This window comes from Protopterus annectens, chromosome 9.part0 (genome assembly GCF_019279795.1).
Source record: "Protopterus annectens isolate FY-2018-M chromosome 9.part0, PAN1.0, whole genome shotgun sequence".
Classification (NCBI taxonomy): Eukaryota; Metazoa; Chordata; order Ceratodontiformes; family Protopteridae; genus Protopterus; species Protopterus annectens.
This window is the reverse complement of record NC_056743.1, coordinates 158,930,288-158,954,455: the sequence shown is the minus strand read 5'-3', so window position 1 is coordinate 158,954,455 and position 24,168 is coordinate 158,930,288. Positions and strand designations below refer to the sequence as shown.

At 36.9% G+C, this 24,168-nt stretch overlaps 1 protein-coding gene across 5 annotated transcripts in view; it reads right to left on the bottom strand.

Annotated features, from left to right (window-relative positions):
* LOC122811105 (para-nitrobenzyl esterase-like) overlaps positions 1-24,168 on the bottom strand; it is a 284,915-nt gene that overhangs the window by 199,107 nt on the left and 61,640 nt on the right. For all 5 annotated transcript variants that reach the window (XM_044082687.1, XM_044082684.1, XM_044082685.1 and 2 more), the window contains one exon: positions 1,230-1,932. In XM_044082687.1, coding sequence (XP_043938622.1) covers positions 1,230-1,923 — 694 coding nt within the window. In that variant the 5' untranslated portion in view covers positions 1,924-1,932. The remainder of the gene's footprint in view (positions 1-1,229; positions 1,933-24,168) is intronic.

Sequence of the window (24,168 nt, the reverse complement as noted above, 5' to 3'; positions counted from 1 at the left end):
TACCTTCTCCAATTACAAAACTTCTTAAAATACTTCTGTATCCTTTTCTCTCATATAAATTATACATGTATACTAGTAAACTATGACCTACTAAGATTTGTTCCTAATAAGAGCACCTTATTAAAAAAAAAAATGTATTCTTCTATGTTTTATAATTTTCTTTATCAATTTCTTTAGCTTACACTTTCTGTTATAAGTACAGCTGTTTAAAACTGTTTTTTATGTTATAATTATTTCTGCATAAGACTGTCTCTATGCTATTTTTGTTAAATTGTATGTTATTTCCTGGAGCTTTTCTCCCCGGGCCTCTACTGAAAATGGACATATATCCAGTTAGACTATTTAGACTAGCCCGGTCAACAAATGTAAAATAAAAATAAAAATAAATAAAATAAATATACCCCTTCAGTGGGTTTCCTCTTGGCACAGGTCAGAAAATGCCAATAGGAGCCAAACTCAATGAACTCTGTGACTCAGAGCACAGCAGCAAATGTAGGTGCCATACTGGTCAATGGAACAATACTGTTTCCACAGCAACAAAGACAAATGAGTGAGAACATGAAAAAACAATGCAAGCTTGAAGGACTAAGACAAAATACAGGAAGAAAAATAAAATATCTGGTTCCATAGGTAAAAAAGTGGTGAACTGCTAAAAGATGGCCGTTTTGCTTGGTGAGTAAAGGAATTTCTTTTTATGTAGTTCTATACACCCCCTGAGATAGAAATGAGTGCACATGTGCACTACCTACAATGTTGACCTAGTTTGCATGCACAACCTCTGGTTTTGGCTTGGTCATTGCTGATGACATACAGTTCAAGCCCACTAGCTTTGTGTTTCCAGGGTTAGCTCTTTGGTCTCCACCAAGATACATTTCTTTAGTGAGGGAACTCTCATCCACTTGCCCTTCTAGCATACAAAACTAAGCTCTTGGTCAGTTAATCTTGTTACACGGTCAAGGCCTGTATCTAGAGCTTCACTTATTAACCTCAAATTGTTGAGAATGTAAGATGAATTTATCCCACCAATAAATGGTGAGACAAGATGCAAAGAGTTTGATCTGTGAAGGCACACTACTCTGTTAGATAATGGCCTATTCATTCTCAAAGTAGCTAGTTCTTATACACCTTCATGATAAAAAAATGTGACTCCAAATTATTACATAATATAATACCACTGCTCAACTTTTTTTTTTTTGAGGAAGTACAAGTTACTAACACTTTATGCTTACCTGATATATTTTGTGCTGAATTTTTTCTTAAAAGCTCCAATGCCATAAATCCAAATGCATTCAGACGATAGTTCAGGCTGACATAGACTGTATTTGTCACCTTGGCCAGCTCCTCTGTGGGATGATAGCCTTTCTCAAAGCCACTAAGTACATGCAGGCAGCCCCCATGAATATATACCATGACTGGCAACTTTGCCATCTTATCCAGTGTGGGTGTCCATACATTGAGGTGCAAGCAGTCTTCAGAACCCATTACTTTTCCAATTGAGCTCATGGGCCGAATCTGGGCACACATATCTCTGAATGCAGTAGCATCATAAGAGCCATTCCAGCAAAAATTGGCCTCTTTAAGTCCTCGTGGTGGCTTCCATCTTAAATCTCCTACTGGGGGCACAGCATATGGTATTGCTTTGAATGAGTATGCAATATTACTGTGATAACCCCTCACCACTCCACACTCAGTTACAACATCCACCAGGGTCTTCCTAGACATCCCAGACAAAAATGCCAATATCGCCACAATGAAGCTTAGTGCCACGACCCCACAACAAATCAGAGTTGCATTTTTCAAAGTCAGTGGAGGACAGAACTGTCTTTCTTGTTCTGGTGTTTGGAAAATCTGTTCTTCTTCCTGTGCAGAATGCACAAGGTGTTGATACTCATTAATTTCACCATCTGACTCAGAATCACTCATTGTAGCTTTCTGTATTAAAAGAAAAAAGACATTTACCTATTAAAGTCAACAAACATTGAATAGGGCTGATGATAAAGCATGGCATCACTGTCAACTACTCAGTAAAAACAGCACCCAAATGGATAGAAGATTATTGTTCCTTCTGACATTAGATAACTTTTTTCTGTAGCTCTTCAAGAGGTATGTAGCCTTTCCGTTTCCCTACCGCATGCCATTCTAAGTAACGACTCTGGGAAGTCACATTTCTTGGTTATAGGAATGTCAGCATCACAAGCAGTTATGATAATACATGAGCAAATGATGCAGAGTCAGTCGTTGAACTCAGTGTAGTAAGTGGAAGGTCATAAGAGTCAGATGTGCAGTGACAAGCCTTGAAAAAGTGCATTGCCTTAACTGCCACCTTACAGTAATGTGTTTTGAGTGACAAGCAGAAGTGTAGTTTTACAGACCAAATGTGTCTTACACTGTCTTACACCTATATCTCAACTGGCACAACCTTGGGATTAGAATATATAATTAGGAAATTCTGTACATGTTGAAGGGTGCAAGGAGACTTGCAAAACTAGTTGGTAAAAATTTGTGACCTACATTGTCACAAACGGTCAACCAATGAGAGCTTCCTAAACCTTCATTCATAGCCTGTTTTAGGCATCAGCAAACCTTGGGGTCACTAACCCCCCCACCTGCTTGAAAGAAGACAATTAAAGCAGATTACCACAAATGTATTTATACCAACTCCACAAACATGAAGAAGAGAAGGAATCACTGCAAGCACATACTTAGAAATGGCACACTGGCAGTGACTTTATTATTGGAAGCAGCAGTCATGGAACTGAAAGTCCCCGAGTTGAAACCTCATCGACTTCATTCTCAGTGAGCGATATGGCAGCCTCCTGTATGTATGAAAGGGAACTTCTCCTTATAATTCAGAAGGTCATAGTATTTCAGGTGGAAGTAGAGCTACTATACAAATTTAGGTCTAACCTAGAGTAAATGAATAGTCTGCAAATTGTTTAATTTTAGTCTGTGTTATCTAGTGCGAGTTTTCCCTGTATATTTAAACTGCCTCTTGGACCCATTGCTTGTTTTTTTTTGAACACTAGAACATTAGATTTTGAAAAAAATATACAAAGGTTCATGTACAGACATAAAACCCATAATATGCCATAGTAGCAAATGACGTTAACAAACTCTATGCCAACTCATTTAGTAATGCAGAGCACATATCTATCCAGTCCTGTTGCTTTCAATGGTACCAGTACCTTCAGTGTTAAAGAAACAGGTTGTCCAATACAATAAAGTTAATTAGTTTAACCATATGGCAGGCAAGGAAACGACAGGCACTGTGAATAGCAGGAAGTATTTAACTTATAAAATGTATGCAACATAGGTTATGTAAGTAGTTCCCTGCAATGCAACATAGGTTATGTAAGTAGTTCCCTGCAATGCAACATAGGTTATGTAAGTAGTTCCCTGCAATGCAACATAGGTTATGTAAGTAGTTCCCTGCAATGCAACATAGGTTATGTAAGTAGTTCCCTGCAATGCAACATAGGTTATGTAAGTAGTTCCTGCAATGCAACATAGGTTATGTAAGTAGTTCCTGCAATGCAACATAGGTTATGTAAGTAGTTCCCTGCAATGCAACATAGGTTATGTAAGTAGTTCCTGCAATGCAACATAGGTTATGTAAGTAGTTCCTGCAATGCAACATAGGTTATGTAAGTAGTTCCTGCAATGCAACATAGGTTATGTAAGTAGTTCCCTGCAATGCAACATAGGTTATGTAAGTAGTTCCCTGCAATGCAACATAGGTTATGTAAGTAGTTCCTGCAATGCAACATAGGTTATGTAAGTAGTTCCCTGCAATGCAACATAGGTTATGTAAGTAGTTCCTGCAATGCAACATAGGTTATGTAAGTAGTTCCTGCAATGCAACATAGGTTATGTAAGTAGTTCCTGCAATGCAACATAGGTTATGTAAGTAGTTCCTGCAATGCAACATAGGTTATGTAAGTAGTTCCTGCAATGCAACATAGGTTATGTAAGTAGTTCCCTGCAATGCAACATAGGTTATGTAAGTAGTTCCCTGCAATGCAACATAGGTTATGTAAGTAGTTCCTGCAATGCAACATAGGTTATGTAAGTAGTTCCTGCAATGCAACATAGGTTATGTAAGTAGTTCCTGCAATGCAACATAGGTTATGTAAGTAGTTCCCTGCAATGCAACATAGGTTATGTAAGTAGTTCCCTGCAATGCAACATAGGTTATGTAAGTAGTTCCCTGCAATGCAACATAGGTTATGTAAGTAGTTCCCTGCAATGCAACATAGGTTATGTAAGTAGTTCCTGCAATGCAACATAGGTTATGTAAGTAGTTCCCTGCAATGCAACATAGGTTATGTAAGTAGTTCCCTGCAATGCAACATAGGTTATGTAAGTAGTCCCCTGCTGGAGTTCTGAGACTTGTGACTGTAAGTGCAGGAATGATATAAAACAAGAAATTAAAATGCAGGATAACAATGAATGATGAACATTGCTGTTCTGCTTTAAAGATGTCCTTCTGCACCTCCAATTTGGGGGGGGGTACACACAGACTTATATATTCCAACTCTGAGACTACCATACCTCGCAGAAAAGGGAGTACTTTGAGAAAGACCAATCCTGAACTTGGTATATGCAGGTCCATATTTTCACTCATTCAGTCTCACTATTGTGGGGATGTAATATTCTGAGGGCTTACAGTTATAAGCCTCAGAATATCAGAAAGGTACCTATGTAAGCATTTAATGATGTGTATACACACAGTCACGTACATATATACAAACAAACAGATGCACAAGAAGAGAGACACGGTGTCTAGTACATGTACAGAAACTCAGATAAACACACACACAAGGTAGGTGGCTGTAACTACTGCTGTAGTTACTTGTTTTAGGTCTGTTACTTTTAATTATTTATTTTATTTCAGTTTAGTTCACACTTTAAAAAATAACTAAAAGCTTATCTTCTCAATTCCAGGACCTGCCCTTGCCATGACCCTACCTAGTCTGCCTTACCTTTATGTACCCTCTATAGGACCATAATTAGTACCTCATTACACCTCTCTCTCCAATGTGTCTACTATGCATTCGCATAATTTTATACAAACAAAAAAAATTTATTGTTGACCTATTGAACTATATCAATGTAAAATTATGTTACTAAGCTTTTTTTAATGCAACTTTAACTTTATGCACGTAACCCAACATATGTGAATCTTTTTGCTATAACTGCTACCATATCAATATTGTTTAAAAATTGCACGTTTAAAAATGTACTACTGGAGCTTTCCTCCTCGGGTCTCCACTGAAAATGGGCCACAAGCCCAGTTGGACAAACCCGGTTAATAAAAGTCAATAAATAAATAAACAAATAAATAAATAAATAAATAAATAAACAAATAAATAAATAAATATTGTTTGGTTTTCAAGCTTCTAAATGTGGTTCTAAGCCATCTATGGTTAAGGAGGAGAAAGGAAATGGCAGCTCTATAAATGAGCTCTGTCTCGGCACACAGATGTCATGATTGAATAGGTAGTCTTCTTTTTACAGGCTCTCCCTGTATATTAATTCCCTCCTTGGGATTGTCTAGTCTCTGCTTGGGATCACTTATTTTTCAATACCATTATCTGAACAGATTTAAATAAATAAATAAAATTACAGGACTGGTAGTGGCTTTGAAGTATGACATAATTCACAGAATCAGCAAATCCAAGTCTCTGCTTAGTATTTGAATGTCCAGAAAATGAATTCAGGCACCACATGTGTTATTGTGATCTCTGTAGTATCAAAATCTGTATACAGTAAAAAAAAATCTGCCATTCAATGCTTTGAGAAGGCACCCATGGAACAAACAAAGATACAATCCATCCATAGTACATATTAGACTAATTTCTTCTGTTGTTAACACTGATACGTGCTTAAATTGGCCATGCATAACATTATTGAATATATGTCTGTGATGCATGCTATGTCTTTGCAAATATGAATTATGCTTCCGAGCTTTTCTATTAACATGTCTCCGCTCTTCCTAATTTTGTTCTCAAAATTCTCACAACTGAGCAATAATCTTAAGTTTTATTCACACTTGTATATCTCTTCATTCGCAGTCTTTTAAATAAATTGTATTGATAGTGGCTTAGATTATTGCTAATTTTAAGAATGTAATGGATGGGTTTCATTAATTATATAATGAATGCTGCTATAAAGGTGTTTTTTTTTTGTTTGTTAAGTTACAAACCTGATGAAGCAATAATAAAAATGCATTAGCTGTTTACACTTACTCATTAAAAAATGTTGTTTATTGGTGCATGGTGTCCAAGGACTTTTGCCTTTATCAAGAAAAGTTGGATTACTTTCTTTGACTATGACCTAACCCAAGTTGGAGTGAGACTCCATTTTTTGGCTGGTTGATAAGTTGCAACTGTCTATCAGTTTAGTCTGACAGGCTTTTTACCTTGTTTCTGTTGTTTTCTCATCGGAAGCCATCTTTCATTCTTTGTTTGGCCAATACCTGTCTAACGGGCAAAATCATCTACATTGCTTAAGTAGACAACCAGCAAGTAACCCGAATTTAAAAGATCCTTCGAAAGTAATTTTGGGATGAAACATGTCTCTCTTGGAATAGCAAAGGGATGTCAATGGGGCTGTTGTAAACACTTCTAATGAATCTGGTGCCCAGCTTATCCTTATAGCAGGAAACTAAATTTCAGCAAAAGCAGGCAACCAAAATGTTTGCTAAGTGGAAAGGCCATCATTTATTTGTCAGTCCAACCTCTGCCAGATGAGGGTAGGCAGTTATTATAGATATTCAGTGGTGGTAGATTGTACTAGCTCTAGACTGTACACAGGGCTAGTTTTGTAATGCTAATTATTACTTGTCCAGTATAGATGACACTGTCCCGAATTGCTGCTTGTGGAAAACAGTAGGGAAAATGCACAAAAATCAATACCTGATTAGAGCTGGGGGGGGATTTCACTGAAGCATTGGATCCTGTCCTGGATAGAATACTTCAGGTATAATAAGATTGCCTAGTATAGTATAGGATAGGAAAGGAGTTGTTAGGTTTTAAGAAGCATTTACAGTTAGTAGACATATGGAGAATGTTCCGCTCAACAGAATTACAGTATAGTTATCATTCTAGGGGAGTGGCTAGTCATACAGATTTTTGGTTGGTCAATCAACTACTCTTGTGGGTGGCTCAAGACCATCAAATTCTTGCTGGGCCTGTATCAGATAATTTTTTGGTTACAATTAGGTTAGGTTTATATGGAACATGGTGAACCATTTTCCCTTAGAAGTTTGATCCACTCTTATTACAAGAGAGTTTGGAAAAGAGGGTACAAACTTTCTGGGCTAGCTCAAAAGGGAAGGGAATAAACTCTACAACTGAATGGTTAAGATTCAAAAAGTGCAAAGTCTACTTCATTTTTGTTTATTTGTTCATCTTTCTTCTGCTTCATTCTTTTAGGCTTGCCCCAGGTGCCCACATCCATTGCTGAGCCTATCTGCCTTTCCTACTGTCCCTTGACTGTCTCCATTCTCAGACTGAGGCCAAAGTGAAACCTAAAGATATGCTGGGGATGTCATGCCATTGAGTACTACTTTTCTTTTTCATTTATGACCTACCAATTGGTTCCTACCCTGCATCCACTTGTTTTCCAAGCGCTACTCTCCTCTATGGACCGCACTTCCACATAGGGAATGCCTAAGAATACCTAAACATCCTCGTCCTGCAGTGGGCATGCCCATCCCTCCATGCCAGCACTTCAGGTGCCCGAGCTGTTAATTAAACCTGAATCTCCAGGGACATAGTTGCAGCTTTATCCCCAACACAATGGAGTGCTGGAAATAGTGTAAAATTTATCTTGGCTGCTAAACAGGAAGGAGAAAAACAGCTTGGATTGATAAGCTCTCTTAAAATCAAGGACAGAGATGCAAAAAGGGAGGGTGTTGGGAAAAGATATACGTGTGAAATTAAAAGCAATAAACATGAATATAAGCATTTGTAATACTTTCCCACTTTACAGAGAAATGGGAGAAATCTAAATTGTTTCGTTGGATAAAGGATATTATATCCTCTAATCCCCTAAACAATTAGTCAACAGGTCTATGGAATGAGTCAGTGAAATATATGTTATTGTCCTGAAAGTTAATAACTTGGAGATGATAACAGACCCTGGATATATATCCAACCAATTTGCATAAGTATATAGACAGACAGTAATTCTGACTAATTTGTTATGGGAGAGGGACAGACACGTACATCAAAAGTAGTCTAAACCCATGTTGAGTTATTTCAAAACAGGTAGATAAGCTAGATAAACCTACACAAACAATGTGAAGTAAATGACAGAAATTTAAGAAATATGTGGGACTTCTGCTTAAATTATATAAGCAATCTACTAAGGTTAAGGAATTTTAGAATAATTTGGTCAGGGCCAAAGTGGCAATGACTCCTAAACCCATCAAAAATTCTTCAGTGGCATTCAACTGTATGCTATTTGTACTGCAGATAGACCTTAAGATTTTTCCAAAGATTCTATTCTGGCGACTTGAAGGGATAGTCAGCTAATCAACCCTACCCACACTTTATTAATCTGCTGTATAAGTGGAATGGTCAGCAATTAACTCCAGCCACACTTAACTAATTTTTTGCATAAGTGGAATAGTCAGCTAATTAACCACACCCATGCCGCAGTAATCTGCTGCATAACTGGAATAATCAGCTAATTAACCCCACACACACCAAACTATTCTGCTACATAACTGAAATAATCAGCTTATTAACCCCACCTATACCTAACTAATCTGAAAAGAAGTAGAATAGTCAGCTAATTGAACCCTCACAGACCTAACTAATCTGCTGCATAAGTGGAATAGTCAGCTAATTAACCACAGCCACACAAAACTAATCTGCTGCATAAATGGAATGGTAATCTAATTAACCCAACCCACACCTCACTAATCTGCTGCATAACTGGAATAATCAGCTATTTGACCCCACCCACACCTAACTACTCTGCTGCATAAGTGAAATAGTCAGCTAATTAACCTTAGCTGCACCTAACTAATCTGCTGAATAAGTGGAATAGTCAGCTAATTAACCCCGGCTGCACTAACTAATCTGATACACAAGTAGAATAGTCATCTAATTAACCTTACCCACACCTAAGTAATATGCTGCAAAAGTGGACTAGTCAGCTAATTAACCCCACCCACACCTAAGTAATCCGCAGTGTAAGTGGAATAGTCAGCTAATTAACCCCAGCCACATCTAACTAATCTGTTACACAAGTGGAATAGTCAGCTATTTAACTCTATGCACACCTAACTAATCTGCTGCATAAGTGGAATAGTCAGCTAATTAACCCCGACCACTTCTAACTAATCTGCTGCACAAGTGGAATAATCACCTAATAAATCCCACCACACTAATCTGCTGCAGTAGTGGGATAATCAGCTAATAAATCCCACCCACACCTAACTAATCTGCTGCACAAGTGAAATAATCAGCAAATTAACCCCTTGACCTTTAGTGAATAGCAGAGCAGTCACAAATGGCAGCATGAGGTGACCTAGCCATCCACTGCAAAGTTTATGACTAAGAAGTGTTACTTGTGGCATTAGACCCATGTACAGCTACATAAGTCTGGAGTGGTGGTAATCATTGTTGGCACAGTGGGCAGAAGGAGCAGACTATCTTCATTTCATATGGCTATGCGGAGTTGTTGAATGTATATGGTTGCATATCATAACAAGTATGGAGTGAATGTAAAGAACATTTTGGATACAACCTTTGATTCCAAATTCTGGCTATGTGGTATATGTAACTTAACTCTGACACTAGGCCTTGGATTAGAACAGTAGTTGACACTTTTTTTGGATTTCTGTTCCAATATTGGAAGTGTTATCTAAAATTGGACATCCCATGCGCAGTCAGGGCTTTATCCTTTTATGCAACTTTAGAACCTTGAGGCTCTCTACAAAGTTTGATTGTGGTCCAAAAAGCCACCTACTTCATTCTGGTGTCTACAGAGTAGTCAAGTTAATAAAACACCAGAGAGTTCCCAGTTGTAATAATCTTACTAGGAATACACAAAATAAGTAATAGTCTGTCTTCACAGTGTAAGATTCTAAGTGAACCAGAATAGTTTTGGGCATTGTGGAGCACAAATGCCAGGAAATGAACACCTGGTGGGCAACTCACAATATGAAATTCCTCTTCATATAGTTTAGTCCAAGATGTCAACTACCTATTCATATAATCTGTACATATTGTTCCCTCCATTTTCACAGACTAGCAAAGCAGAAGTTCATCCTGTGTTCATAGTCTTCAAGACCCACCAGCTTAGACTTCATCACTTCTAGGCAGGCTTTGGCTGACCCCAGTCATTGTTTGACATTTCTCATCTCTCCATTCATTGGAGTGACCTGGTTGGAATGAGTGCCCAATGTGCTTTTACCATGTCTGTAAGTTTCCCATCTACATTTTCTTTATAAGATGAGATGGTAGAATTCATCTTCTGTAGCTCTAGCATAATCTGTTGTAGAGTGACTGCATTTGCAGGGTTTTCCATTAGGTCCAACTGGTTTAGATTATGTGGAGTCTGATTTGCGGACGTTATTGGCAGTCTTTCACCAATGCTAGCAGTTTTGGCTAATGACGTAGTATTATATTTCTTTTAACCTCCCCTTTTTTTTCATTGAAGCACTGTCTGTGCTGTTGGATACAAGTAATATTGAATCCCCAAGAAACACTGGTTAAATGGATCCGTAGAGTGGAGCCAGAAAGTAGGGCAAGCTACTCTGCCTTCACCTTAACTGGAGGACTTTATTACTTGTTTAGAGCTACTTTATTACTTATTTTGAGCTTCTTGTTCTTGATACGACCTTAGGCTGACCTCCTCCCCTCTGACTATCTTTGTATGACGTTTAATAAAAGTCATTCACTTTGGTAGTTCTGAAAATATGTCATCTAACTCAGGAGAAATTCCTGAACTTCCCGACTATGAGTCTTAGAAAGGGTTATGTCCGTTTCCACTAGAGGTAGTGAAATAACAGCAAAGCATGGGGAATGGAGTTTCAGGTGGGGCATCAAGTTTTGGTTCTGATCCCAACCCAAGAACAAGAAACTCAAAATAAGTTTAATAAAAGTCATTCACTTTGGTATTTCTGAAAATATGTCCTCTAACTCAGGAGTAATTCCTGAACTTCCCGACTTTGAGTCTTAGAAAGGGTTTTGTCTGTTTCCACTAGAGGTAGTGAAATAATTAATTTTTCTTTTTCATAATGATCCCCCTTAGACATTGTGTCCACTTCACTCACTTGTACTCCTTCCCATGCCTTTAGAACATTTAATTAACAGTTTTGCTCAGCATGTCACCTCTATTGTTGCCTAGCTTTACAATTTACCTAATTTATTTGCTATATGATTTTGTAAGGCCCTTGAAATAGGTTAAGGAATTTGCTTTCAGTTGTTGGGATCAGAACCAAAACTTGATGCCCCACCTGAAACTCCATTCCCCATGTTTTGCTGTTATATACTCCCTGCTGGCTCACTTTGGCCCTTTTCATGCGCTCTTGCACAGTGGGCATTGTTCAATCTCTAGTGAAGGTCTGTATAGTATCCATTGACACTTCTAAATCTTGTCTTTCCTTTCTTTCACATTTCTTCATCTATATCTAAGAATTCTTGGGGCATTTTGCTATACGGTATATGGACCCAGTCATTCCCATCTTCCTCAATTACCTTTTTCCAACATCAACCTCATGATACACTGAAATCCTTAGTTCTTTAACAAATAGATTTTGGCACAGGTGTTTCATAAATTTTGACATAAGTCCATCAACATTTCCTTTTGTATTACTATCTGAGAGAACAACAGAAAAAAACAATTTCCCCTAGAAGTAACTTTCTTGAGAGGAACAAACTCAGGGAACTGAGTAGTATAGTCTAACACAACCCGTATATACTGGTGTCCTCAGTTGAACACAGCTGGTGCCCACATGATGCTCATTATAATCCCACAAAGGGGTCTTCTATTATGGAAGAAAGGATCAAAGGATTCTGAAAGCCTGGGTTACAGTTGCCTGCTGAAACAGAAGTTTTCAATCTCCTTTATAACATCTGATTAGTGCCTTGGCTTTGTCCATTCATCAGTGACCTCCAAAAACATGGCTATGAGCTATTTTCATAATTATCCCACTAAATAACTTAGATACCAGCAGTTGTCACATGATCTCTCCTCTCTCATTAACTTTCCTATACAGAAGATCAATGAAAGAAATAAACTGCAGAAGGTCAATAAAATCCAAAAAGTCAGAAGTTTGATAAAACAAATGAGCACAGTAATTAGAACTGTCCATAGAGATCCATGTGATATAACAGAAGTAAACAGGATGTAGTACTGTATAGCTAAATTAATAACTAATAAAGATCGACCACAAAAACACAGGGTAGTGAGGGAAACGAAGGGGAGAAATTGAATACCATCATGGAAATATTAAATAGAGAAAACTATCAAGCAATTAAGACATGAAGTGCCAACAAAAATACTGAGAAAGATAGCCGTGATAAAAGCAATGTGCAGCATTAGAACAGACCAGGATCTATCATGTAGTATCACAAATAACAAACTGAAAATCTCAGCACAGGTGGAAAAAGTTTGAAGATACACAGATAAATATAAGGGAAAAGTAGAAAATAAGAAATTTATTGATGAACCAAAAAAGTTTTATAGAGAACTGGGGAAACAAGGTAAAAGGAAATGAAAGACCACCCAAAAAAGAAGAAATAAATACATTTTGGAGAAGTATTTATGAAGATCCTGTGGAACATAAGAATGATGCTAAAAGGAAAGGATGAAGTAAAAGAAAGAATAAGAAGTTTAAAGGTACAGGATATGAAATGGGATGAAGTAGCAGCCAGAGAGATTGAAACAAAGTTAAGGAAAGCTTCTAACAGGAAAACCCCAAGCCCAGATGTAGTACCTAACTTCTGGTTAAAAGTATTAACATCTTTGCACGAAAATTTAGCCATGAGTAAGAACTATTTATATGCGCACCCTGAACAGACAACAACCTGGCTAACAACAGAAAAACAATGCTCCTTCTTGAGAGCGAACCTGCAAGCTACACTAAAAATTATAGGCCAATAACTTGCCTTCTGACGACATATAAACTATACATGGGAATTGATGCTGACAGAGTTTATAGTCATTTAGAAGAAAACTCAATTATGGCAGGAGAACAAAAGAGAAATAAAAGAAAGTCATATGGAACAAAGGATCATTTGTTGTTAAATAAAGTTATAGTGGAGAACTGTAAAAAGGGGAAAAATCTAAGTATGGCATGGACTGAGCAGAAAAAAGCATTTGACAGTATCCTACATTCATGGATAAAAGAGTGCTTAAAAATGTATAAGATACACCCTACACTGAGCTACTACATTACAGTGACTATGAAACAGTGGCAGACCACTTTGCAATTAAGCCATGATAAAGGACAAATTATTATCCCAGGGATAAAAATTCAAAGGCGGTATTCCAGGGTGATTCTCTGTCACCGCTGCTATTCTGCCATGTCCATAACCCATTAAGCTGTCTACTTAACAGCTTAGGCCATTGCAAAAATTTGGCTCCTTAGAAACAACAAAGTATAAAGCCTTCTCATCTTCTCTTTGTTGATGATTTAAAACTGTATACCTCATCAGATGAGGAACTGAAAGTACAACTGCAAGTTGTCAAAACTTTTTCACATGATATAAAATGTCATTTGGTCTTAATAAATGTGCAAAAGCAACCTTTAAAGCAGGGGAAACCTCAGCACAAGGAAAACATCAGTTTGGGACAAGAATGTGATATAAAAGAACTTGAGCAAGAGGGGTGTATAAATATTTCAGAACTGATGAAGGATCAACAATAAAACATGAACAAATGTGAATACAACTTAGTAAGGAATAATTTAGAAGAATTAAATTAATCCTGAAAACAGCATTGACATCTAGGAACAAAATCCAAGCTATAAACCAATTTGCTCTTCCTGTCTTAACTTACAATTTTAGAATGATTGACTGGCCCTAAAATGTGTTGGACAGATAAGACAGGAAATCAAGAAAGATGCTTCATGCTCACCAAATGGAAAAATCAGTGTATACCAAGATTATATATTCCCCGTTCCAAAGGAGGGATGGGCCTCCTTGAAATCGATTATATGTATAGATCTGCAATCGTGGAACTCTACAATATCTGCTGACCTCACAAGACCCAAATGTAGTGAAAGTTTTGAAACATGAGGAGAATCGGCATCAAGCAGGAATGGAAATCTAACCAGAAGTTGATAAAAATCAGGCAGCAAATGACTGTGCCAAAAAAACAAAAGAAAGACTATAAGATGAAGGAACAGATGAGAAGGCAAGAAAAATGTGGAAAATGCATAAATATAGTTGCAAGTATGGAAAACTTCTGGAAGAACCTCATGTTGATCAGGAATGAACGCAGGAATGGTTATGGAGAGGTGAATTCGAACCAAGAGATGAAAAGATAATATCGGCGGCCTAAGACAGTGGGCTACTTACATGCTGGTTTATAAAGTCCATTGAACATTTGGGAGAAACAGACAAATATAGGTTTTGTAAAACCGAATTGGAAACAGTCGCACACCTCATTGCTGGTTGTGACATGCTAATGGCAGAAGGATTGTATACTGAAAGGCATAATAATGTGGCAAGACTGTTGCACTAAGGATTGTGCAAACATTATGCTATTGAAGTGGCTGAAAAACACTGGAAACCTGAGCCAAAAGCATAATAGAAAATGGTGAAATTTACATCACATGGGGATCACCCATTACCAACAGTTCAAAAGATAGATGCTAGAAAACCAGATATAGTAGTCCATGAAAAGAAGACAAAAGTAGCATTGATCATTGAAATTGCCACACCCAGTGACTACAGTGTCATGCATACAGAGAGACACTAAGTCATAAAACACCTTGGTCTGCAGGCAGAAACGAGAGCAATGTGGAAGAAAGATACCCCAGAGAATTCCAATAGTAGCAGGAGCAACAGGCTTATAAAAAAGAATCTACAATTGTATTTTGATATGTTAGCAATACATGCAATCCTGTACGAAATGCAGAGTCATTACTGGACACATTCTGGGTGCTGCAGAGAGCACTTTTGACTGACATCAAAGATTGAAACAATATTGATTTCATGAACTTTAATTGTACTGACTTAGGAATGGGATCCATTCCTCTCATAATATTAGAAACCCAAAATATTTGGAGAAATTAAAAAAGGTCATGTCCAAATTCAAATAAGTGTAAGCTGGTGGTGATCCTCCAAAAGCATCTATTTTCACTATCCTGGAAATATTTTCTCTCAAAAATCTTAATGTCTCAACCTCCCACTGGTTGCCTTCAAAACTCAGTTGGCCAACTTGTAGGTCAGATACACTGGTATCTGGTATCAGAAATTTCCCCGGACCATAAGAGTTGGATGATCATGCTTCTGCCCCATACATGGCAGGTAGATGGACTTCTGAGAACCACTCTTCCCTGAAAAAAGGTAGCTGATTAGTTAATTCCAATATTCTGATTTATTTCTTGACTACTTCTTTCCACAAAACACCACACTCCTTCTGTGGTTATTCACTACTCTCTACCCTCTTCTCAGCTTGTGTTTGAAATTCCTGGGGGCTTCTTTTAATAACTTCCTGTTTCAAAGCCCCACATCCTTTATATGGCTCTCTATTAGTCTCCATCCTTAGCTTAATGTGTGGACTTGACCCTACATTGAGTTCTTAGGCTTGGTCTCCCCTCTGGACAGTTTGTATCTTCCCCCCTTGCAAGACACCCCTTTGTTACATGGGAATAGACTTTTTAGTAACATTTATTCACATTTTGGTCTGATCTGGGCCATTTATGGAAATTCCAGGACTTTGTCTACAGTTGAAGGAGGATAAAAGGGACACTAAATGGGATGCTTCTAACCTGTGGATTACTATAGTGTGACAACATGGCTTTTACTTTAGAGTTTGTGCAAGGCTGCTTGCTGTTGTCCCCTTACTACTGCTTGCAAAAACATTTGAAATACGGAAAATTATTTCCAATGATTATGTTATGGTTAAGAAAAAAAAAAACACCATGACTACTGGATGCAGGGCTTTCCAAACTGGGGCCTTTACCTCCATCTGAGCAACTGGATACCATTTATTTTACCTGAGTGTACATATTACCTTTATAGTCTTTGCCAGAACGGCCTTTCTTCTTTAAATATGAGAGAGTTCAAGGCAGATTCATAGGTCTGAGCATTTAGCACAGAAAAATAATGAAAACAGGCCTCCGCAACAAAAGAACAATATTTCTAATGCCTCAGACAACTCTGGTACCTTCGATACTTTGCACACTAATCTCAAGGTTTTTCAACTGGACCAAGTCTATCAGCACAGGGGGACTATGAACATAACATGGGCTGAGTTAACAGCTCCAAAGCAAAAGCGACAAGGAAGGTGGAAAACCAATTGGAAAGAGCAATTTCAATGGAAAAAGTAGAAGGTATTTTTGACTGTTGTTTTAAAACTGTGAACTTGTCTTCTTTGTTTTTAGAAGATACTGCCTGCAAAGTTTTAAGCAAGGGATGGAACTTTGTCCCTGCGAAAAGGGTTGAGAAGTTTGATACTACAAATTGTTTGAAAGACTATGTTCATAAATGAAAGCCTTTTTACAAATCTGATACTAATTTGCCAAATGATTTTCACAAGCCCAGCACCTACAATCCACCTTTAAAGATTGAACTAGAGTTATTTGCAATGGTGCCTGAAAAGCAATTGATTGAAATATTTGAATATGTCTTTCAATGAAAAAAAGATTTTTTACAGTTTGATTAATAATGAGAGTATTATTATCACCAACTTAGACAAGGGCAATGCTTTTGTTGTTCTAGTTAGGAAAGATTATTATGACAAGATGTCTGAATTGTTGTTGGATAAGAATTATTACGAGTCTGTTTCATCACTTGATGTTAAGAAAGCATATGTGCTTATAGATTTTTTTTATTGAAGATTGTTTCAGTAGTGGGAGGATAACTGAAAATATTACAAAGCTCTTAAGGGTAGAAAATCCGAGGATGAGTAAGATTTTTGGGTTACCCAAAATACATAAGAATTTAGATGACCCCCTACTCAGACTGATAGTAGCTGGCAATAGAAGTAAAATGGAAGAGTTGGCAATATATCTAGATAAGCATTTACAAAAGGTTGTTCAGTTAAGTGGTGCATATATAAAAGATACATTTGATTTTGTAGCCAAGATACAGAACTTAAGCATATGTGATACTGATTATTTTGGTAACATTAGACATCAGGTCTTTGTATGCAGTCATTCTTAATGATGAAGCAATGGACATAGTCAGATAGAATAGATTCTAAACTTTTTTTCTGATAATACGATCAAGCTAATAATGGAAGCTGTAGATATTATTTTGAGTTATAAATATTTTGAATACCAAATTGTATTGCCAAACTAATGGGGTAACTATGTGGGCTACAAAGCCTCCGAGCTACACCAATGTTTTTATGTACAGCTGGGCAAAAGTTCATGTCTTAAATAACATTTTTTCTAGGTATGTTTTAATTTACAAATGTTTTATACATGATGTGTTTTTAGCTTGGAGACAGAGTCATGAGTAGTTGGAAAAAAAATTACAATTATATTAACAATGTAAATTTGTATTTAAAATTTACATGGGAATGTGATCAGAATAATATCAAATTTGTGGATGTGTTAGTTTTCAAAGAAAATGGCTGGCTTATTACTAAGATTTACAAAAAGGATGTTCAAAATAATTCCTATTTAGATTATACTATATGCATGCAAAGAAAACAAAAGTAAACACTATCAAGGGACAGTTAATGAGGGCCAACAGGCTAACAAAAAATGACAATGATTTTAAAGAGGAAAGGATTAATTTATGTAATAAGTTTATAAGCCGTGGATACCCACCTGAGATGGTGAAAGAATAACGGTCTGAAGTATGTGATTTGAGAGGCTCAGGTTTGAGGCAAAGTGCCAAACCTGAAGCTAGAAATTATAATTTGTCTATGCAAGTCACCAATAGTGTAGATGCTAGGGCTATAAATGTTATTGTAACTAATAAATGGAAAATTTTAAGAAGTAATTCAGATTTATTGAAAGAGGTAGGAGAAGTACCTGTCTTTGTTCAAAAAAGAGGGAAGAGTTTTAAAAATTATTTTCAATTGAAACTGACTTTGAGTGAGAAAGTTGGTACTAAGTACAACAAAATAGGGACCAGCACAATGGTAAACCTTCACTGTCACAGCAATATCAAACACAAAAACATTCCAGTGTAAGAAACACGTGATAGCACCTTCAGTACAATTAAACTTCTTTAATAAAACACAAACCTTTTGGACATACGTCCTTCCTCGGTATGAACCAAACTGGTACTAAAACAGGAATGTTTAAATGTTATAATTTTAATTTTTGTGATTACCTTTATATAGGGGGCAGAAGAAATAAATTTCAACAATAAGGTTATTAGAATTAAGAAGAAATTTACTTACAAATCCAAATATGTGGTATATTTGGGTAAGTGCATGTCCTGTAATTCCTTCTATACGGGGCAAACAGCTAGGGAATTATGCAAAATAATTTATAAACATAAATATGCTATGTTGGTCTGTAATGACAACATGCATTAAGCAAACATTATAAGACCAGTCAATGTAAGGCAGGTATAATGTTTTTGTTTTAGATCAAATAGAAAGATATGAAATGAAGTTAGATGCTGAAGATGAGTTAGGATGGAGAGAGTATAAGTAGCAGGTAGAACTAGATGTGTTTTACCATCCTGGTTTAAACAGTAAAGAAGAATTTGTGGAATATTTGAAACAAAAAGGGTTAAAGAATTAATAATTTTGTCCAAGATGTCTTAATTAGTCATGTGATTGCATTGATTATATAAGATGTATTTTTATCTATTTTATTCAGTCTGAAGAATGTCACTGTGTGGATGAAAGTGCTTACTGAATAGATTAGTGTGGATGAAAGTGTTCACTGAATAGATTAAGTTTATATAAGGTTACTTTGCTAGTCTAATTTTATGCTGCTTTTTATTTTTATTTTACTTTCTGCAGTTATTCAGTATTATTTAATTAATTATTCTGCTATTTATTTGCTTTGCGACATTTTGCCCAGTGTCCCTTCATACCCTGTGTGACACCCATGCACTGGCCCAGTAATCAAGGAGCCTCAATCCTCACCACTAACACTACTGAGAGGCATGCAGATTGGGAAGGATAACAAGTACACACACATTAAAGTACAATATCCCTTAAGAGGCCACAGAGATCACAGTCAGTCTGGGGCTGGTTTAGCCCTTTCTCTCTAGATCCCCCAGTAAGACTCCCCACTGGCACAGCTATAGGGTACAGATCTCAGCTGAGTGGTCAAGCCAAAACCTCCAGCACCCTCTCTGTCCAACCAGTGCTTCATGTCCCTGCCCAAGTATCTGGCACACACACACACACACACACACACACACACACACACACACACACACACACACACACACACACACACACACACTTTGAGATATGAATTACACAGACACTCCTGGGGAAGGCTGGCACAGGTTATCCAGCTATGCTCCCTCCTGCCTAGACTAGAAGGTAGAAATCACTGCCGCCAGCCACTACTTATCAGCTACTATAAGGCCCTTCCCAAAGGGTGACCAATTTCACTGTGTGCTATTACTGTTATCCAAATAGTAAGTGTAACCCAGGCATAAGGCTATTGGAGTGGCCTAGACAGTGTCACCAAATACATGCAAGTACTCAAGAGCTTAAATATCTCAAAAAGCCACAGTTGAAAGGTTTAAAATATTTAATAATAAATAATAAAAAGTCAAGACAATATTTATTCATTCAACACAATGACACTAGAGTTCATAAATCACATGAAATAATTTAAAACAACATTGTAGGATAGTCTCACATAAATATAGAAAACAGCTAGACTAATCTGGCTATATTTCTATCTCTAAGAGAAATCACTGTTCTAAATTCTGCTTACAAGGCAAAGTGCTGGGGAGTTGTTGTTAGCTTCAGAACAAAAAATAAAATGCTATCCTTACTTTCAGAGACAGCCCTTAAATTGATAATACACATTACTGTTGAGTCATTTCAGATTACATCATCAGATTACATCATTCTTGTTACCTCTACTTAAGTTCCCAGGCTTACAGAACTCAAAAAAGACAATATGTAAAACTTAGTAATTATCTCTGTCTTAGAACAATAGAATGAATTTCATAGCCCATACATCCTGTCTCCGAGCTTGAGATCAAACCGTCATAAAATGCTTTACTTATCAGCTGTCTTCCAGCAGGGTGCACTGTGGTTACATTTTTGAAGCTCAGAACATGCACAGTTTTTTACATTTGTCAAACAAGCCTGTGGATCATATTAATATTTACAAGGACACAGAATTCTTTACAAAATTTTAACTAGCTAGGCTGGCAGACTTCACACCCTGTGCATAGCATATTTCATTATATGCAGGGTATTGACATGGTTTATTATCCATGACACTTTTCTGGCAAGTTCTTCTTTCTCTCACAGCATGTACATTTTACAGGGGAGCAAGCTGAGTTGATATTGCTGGTTTTTAGCTGATCTTTATATTTTAAGCTTGACTAAGTATGTCAGTGACCAAGTTCCCTTTAGGCATATTATTATAATGGTCATGTCTAAATACATCATGAGTAGTCCTTAACAATTCCCAGTTAAGTCAGTTGCTAACTAAGGTCTTCATCCATAAACTGATATTTTGGTGTTAGTGTTTGGATTACAGTAAAAAAATCATCATGATGCTCTCGCCTGGCCTTTCCATGTGTTGCTTAAGATACAGTCTGTCTATTGTAAAATTAACATCTACAATATTAACATTTACAAAACTCCACAGGCCTGAAGTTATCTGGTTTTCCATATTCATGAGACAATTGATATGTCCTTCATCTCCAACTCTTTAGTAAATGTTTCTGTCTTGTTTAAATGTATTCGTAATCTCCATATTCTCTAAATAGAGTCACCTTTTACAGTGACATGGCCTATTTGAAGTTAGGATCAGTCCAATGCAGCGACAATAATTCTGTAAGCTATTCACACTGACAACAGCACTGGCTTTATGCGAATGGCTTTATTCCCAGATATGCAAACAGGGAAGACATGTTCTGCATTTTGGTGTCATGCTGATGCATTGAAGTAACAGCCAATGCACATTCATTACGTTTATCTATTAATTATTTATTTTGCAACAGTGCAGTGCTTTTTTTGCAGCATATCACAATACTTCCAAGCTATATTGAAAAACAAACTGCAACTTTACATGTATTGTCCAGGAACGGATTTGCATGATGTAAAACCTTTGGCTGCTAGTGACTGCAGTGGAGGAAATAAAAGCAATAGTTCAACTATTAGTATATACGGCTTCAGTTATTTGTCAGTGGTTTCTTAGACAGCCACAGTTGCCGTGAAGTTGATACCACTGATTCTACCAACTATTATACTAATGATATTGTTTTGTTCACCATTTTTTTATGTTTATTTAATGTGTATTCCGTTTTATATGCTTACTTTTTTATTTTACTAATTTATTACAATTAGTCGCCTGGCGGTGTAAACCTTTGCTTTAGATATTGTCACTGTTGAATTGACAGCCTGACCCCATGTGTAAAATGGGAAAAAAGGGTTGTGGAGATATATATATATATATATATATATATTACCAGGTAGGTACACTGGTCGAATGATGCCTTTCAGGCACAACCCAGAAAATAACAGCAACACAAAGCATTAGCATAAAGAAAAGGTAATGACAAGGAAACATGTACATGAGATTAATTACACAGTAAAGAACAGTAGTACTTTGCAAAGCAGAAACACAGGGACCTTGCACACGTTATATCATACATTCAAGAATTAAGGAGTTCCTTTCAGGTGTTAATAATACACAGACTGTATACCATATGGGATGTCAGATAGTAGCACTATAAAACATATACATATCTGTAACAGTTTTGATCCTCATCATTTTGATATGGGTAAGATTAAGTCTGTCATGGTTAAAGTCATTAGGTTGGATATTTGTATATTTCACAAGGACTGTGAAAGCAGCTGGATTGTTTGATTCAGTCAGATACTGTTTTAGCTTTATCTTAACATTTTCAAGTGTAATTTCCCTGATTATAACATCAAGGTTATTCCAAGATGATGTTGATAGTTTTGACACTATTTTTTTTTCTCCAGTGGAGATAGAAAATCCAGGTCTATGAGATGTAGTGCTCAAACAGTTTTGAAAATAGTATGGACTTGTCCTTTTGTGCAAATGCATTTTTAGTGGGGGACGATACCTTCTTTGTCACTTTTGCACTTTTTTTTGTTGTTGTTCTTCCATGGAAAATAATGTTTTCTTGTGGATTTTAGCAATTTTATTATTATCGTAATAAAAATAAATTTGACAGAAAAGATTTATATTCTTTAATATAATTTTTATTTGCTGAATATTCTACCTGCTTCATTAAGTTGTACTTTATTATTAACTCAGGGCAGCATCATGTTTTTGAAAATTATCATACTGTCCAAAATAAATCAAACAGAAATAAGAACGTGCGAGTGCAGATGATTTTCATGCAGATGTTCTTAATTACATTTGAAATCAATTAGGAAGACTAGTTTGTGCTGGAAGCTTGTACTGTTTCCACTTTCATACATAATCCATCCATCAATCCAACCTCTCTTCTTTCCATTTTCACAGATGGTGTCTGGGCATCATTTCAACAGTGACAATCATTTAGAGCCAAGATTTACACCCTTGGGTGGCTAACCCTACCCCAGTAGTTCTGCCACACCACACACTCACACACACATTCACTCCTATGGCTAAATTAAATTAGAGTGTCCAATCCACCTATTACATGTCTTTGAAATGTGGGAGGAAACTGGAGCACCCAGAGGAAACCCACACAAGCACAGGAAAGACATGCAGACTCCGCACACATAACTTTGCATGTTATTTGTTTATTTATTGCAGTTCTTCTAAATTATGTATACTTCCAGAATGCTACAAAATGTAACAAGTTGCAACATAGTTGTTCATTACTTTCCATTTATAAAAAATGACCATGAATGCAAACTTGAAGCTTCTTGACATTTTTACACTGAAGATTCCAGGGAAGGCACTGCCTTGTTTGCAATGTATTTTCCCCCAAATAAAAATGTCCTGTGATCAGGGTAGCATGTTCTGTGCTCCCATCATTCTCTTAAGGGGTACAGTGTAAATATTCAATGTTCATGCTCTTGCTTAATGCTTGTATTTAAATTTTATGTTTTGTTCCATATAGCTTTGCTGATTACAAGTAAACATGCTCAAATACAAAACTCAGAATAAAAAAGCTGCTAATGTGCTCCATCCTGTAGTCCTGTGTTTGAGTATCTTAACGTCCACTTGCAAACTATATAACTCTGAGCAAAACACTTAATCAGAGAATCGTTTCCAGACTGCAAATGAATGCCCAGCGGGCTTCGCAGTTAAGAAAAACAGTACCACTTTTTACAGTACATATGAGACCAGGAAGAAATGACAGGTCTGTCATAATTTCTTCTGAAGAGCTTCCTCTTGGTGAAACTGAGACTTTATTTTATTTTTTGTGGGGGGTGGAACTGAGCAGCATCAGGCAACATACTGAAGACGGGGTGTGCTAAAGTAATCATTAATGTGCTGTTACTGTGGAAGCAGTAATCAATATATTGCATCATAGATGTACAAAAAATGATACACTGCATGTCGACCACACCAAATTCTAGTAAGGAGGTCAGACTGCAGGTGGTCTACTCTTTTCCTGAAGTGTGACGGGAATATTACTGTGCATTTCATTCCTTGTAACAATTCAGGAGTACAACGCCTAATAGTGGCCACAGGTTCCTTAAGACTTACTGATGGCCTATATTTAACACAAATGACTTTAATACATACTGCTCAAACCTAAAAGTAACTATAAAGGACCAGATGCATTCTCCCTAGACATGTGCATACAATGGCATAGATGGGAGGAGCACTGAGTACCCCAAGACTGACTCGGGATCATTTACTTAGTGGTACAGGTGCTGGAGAAACACATG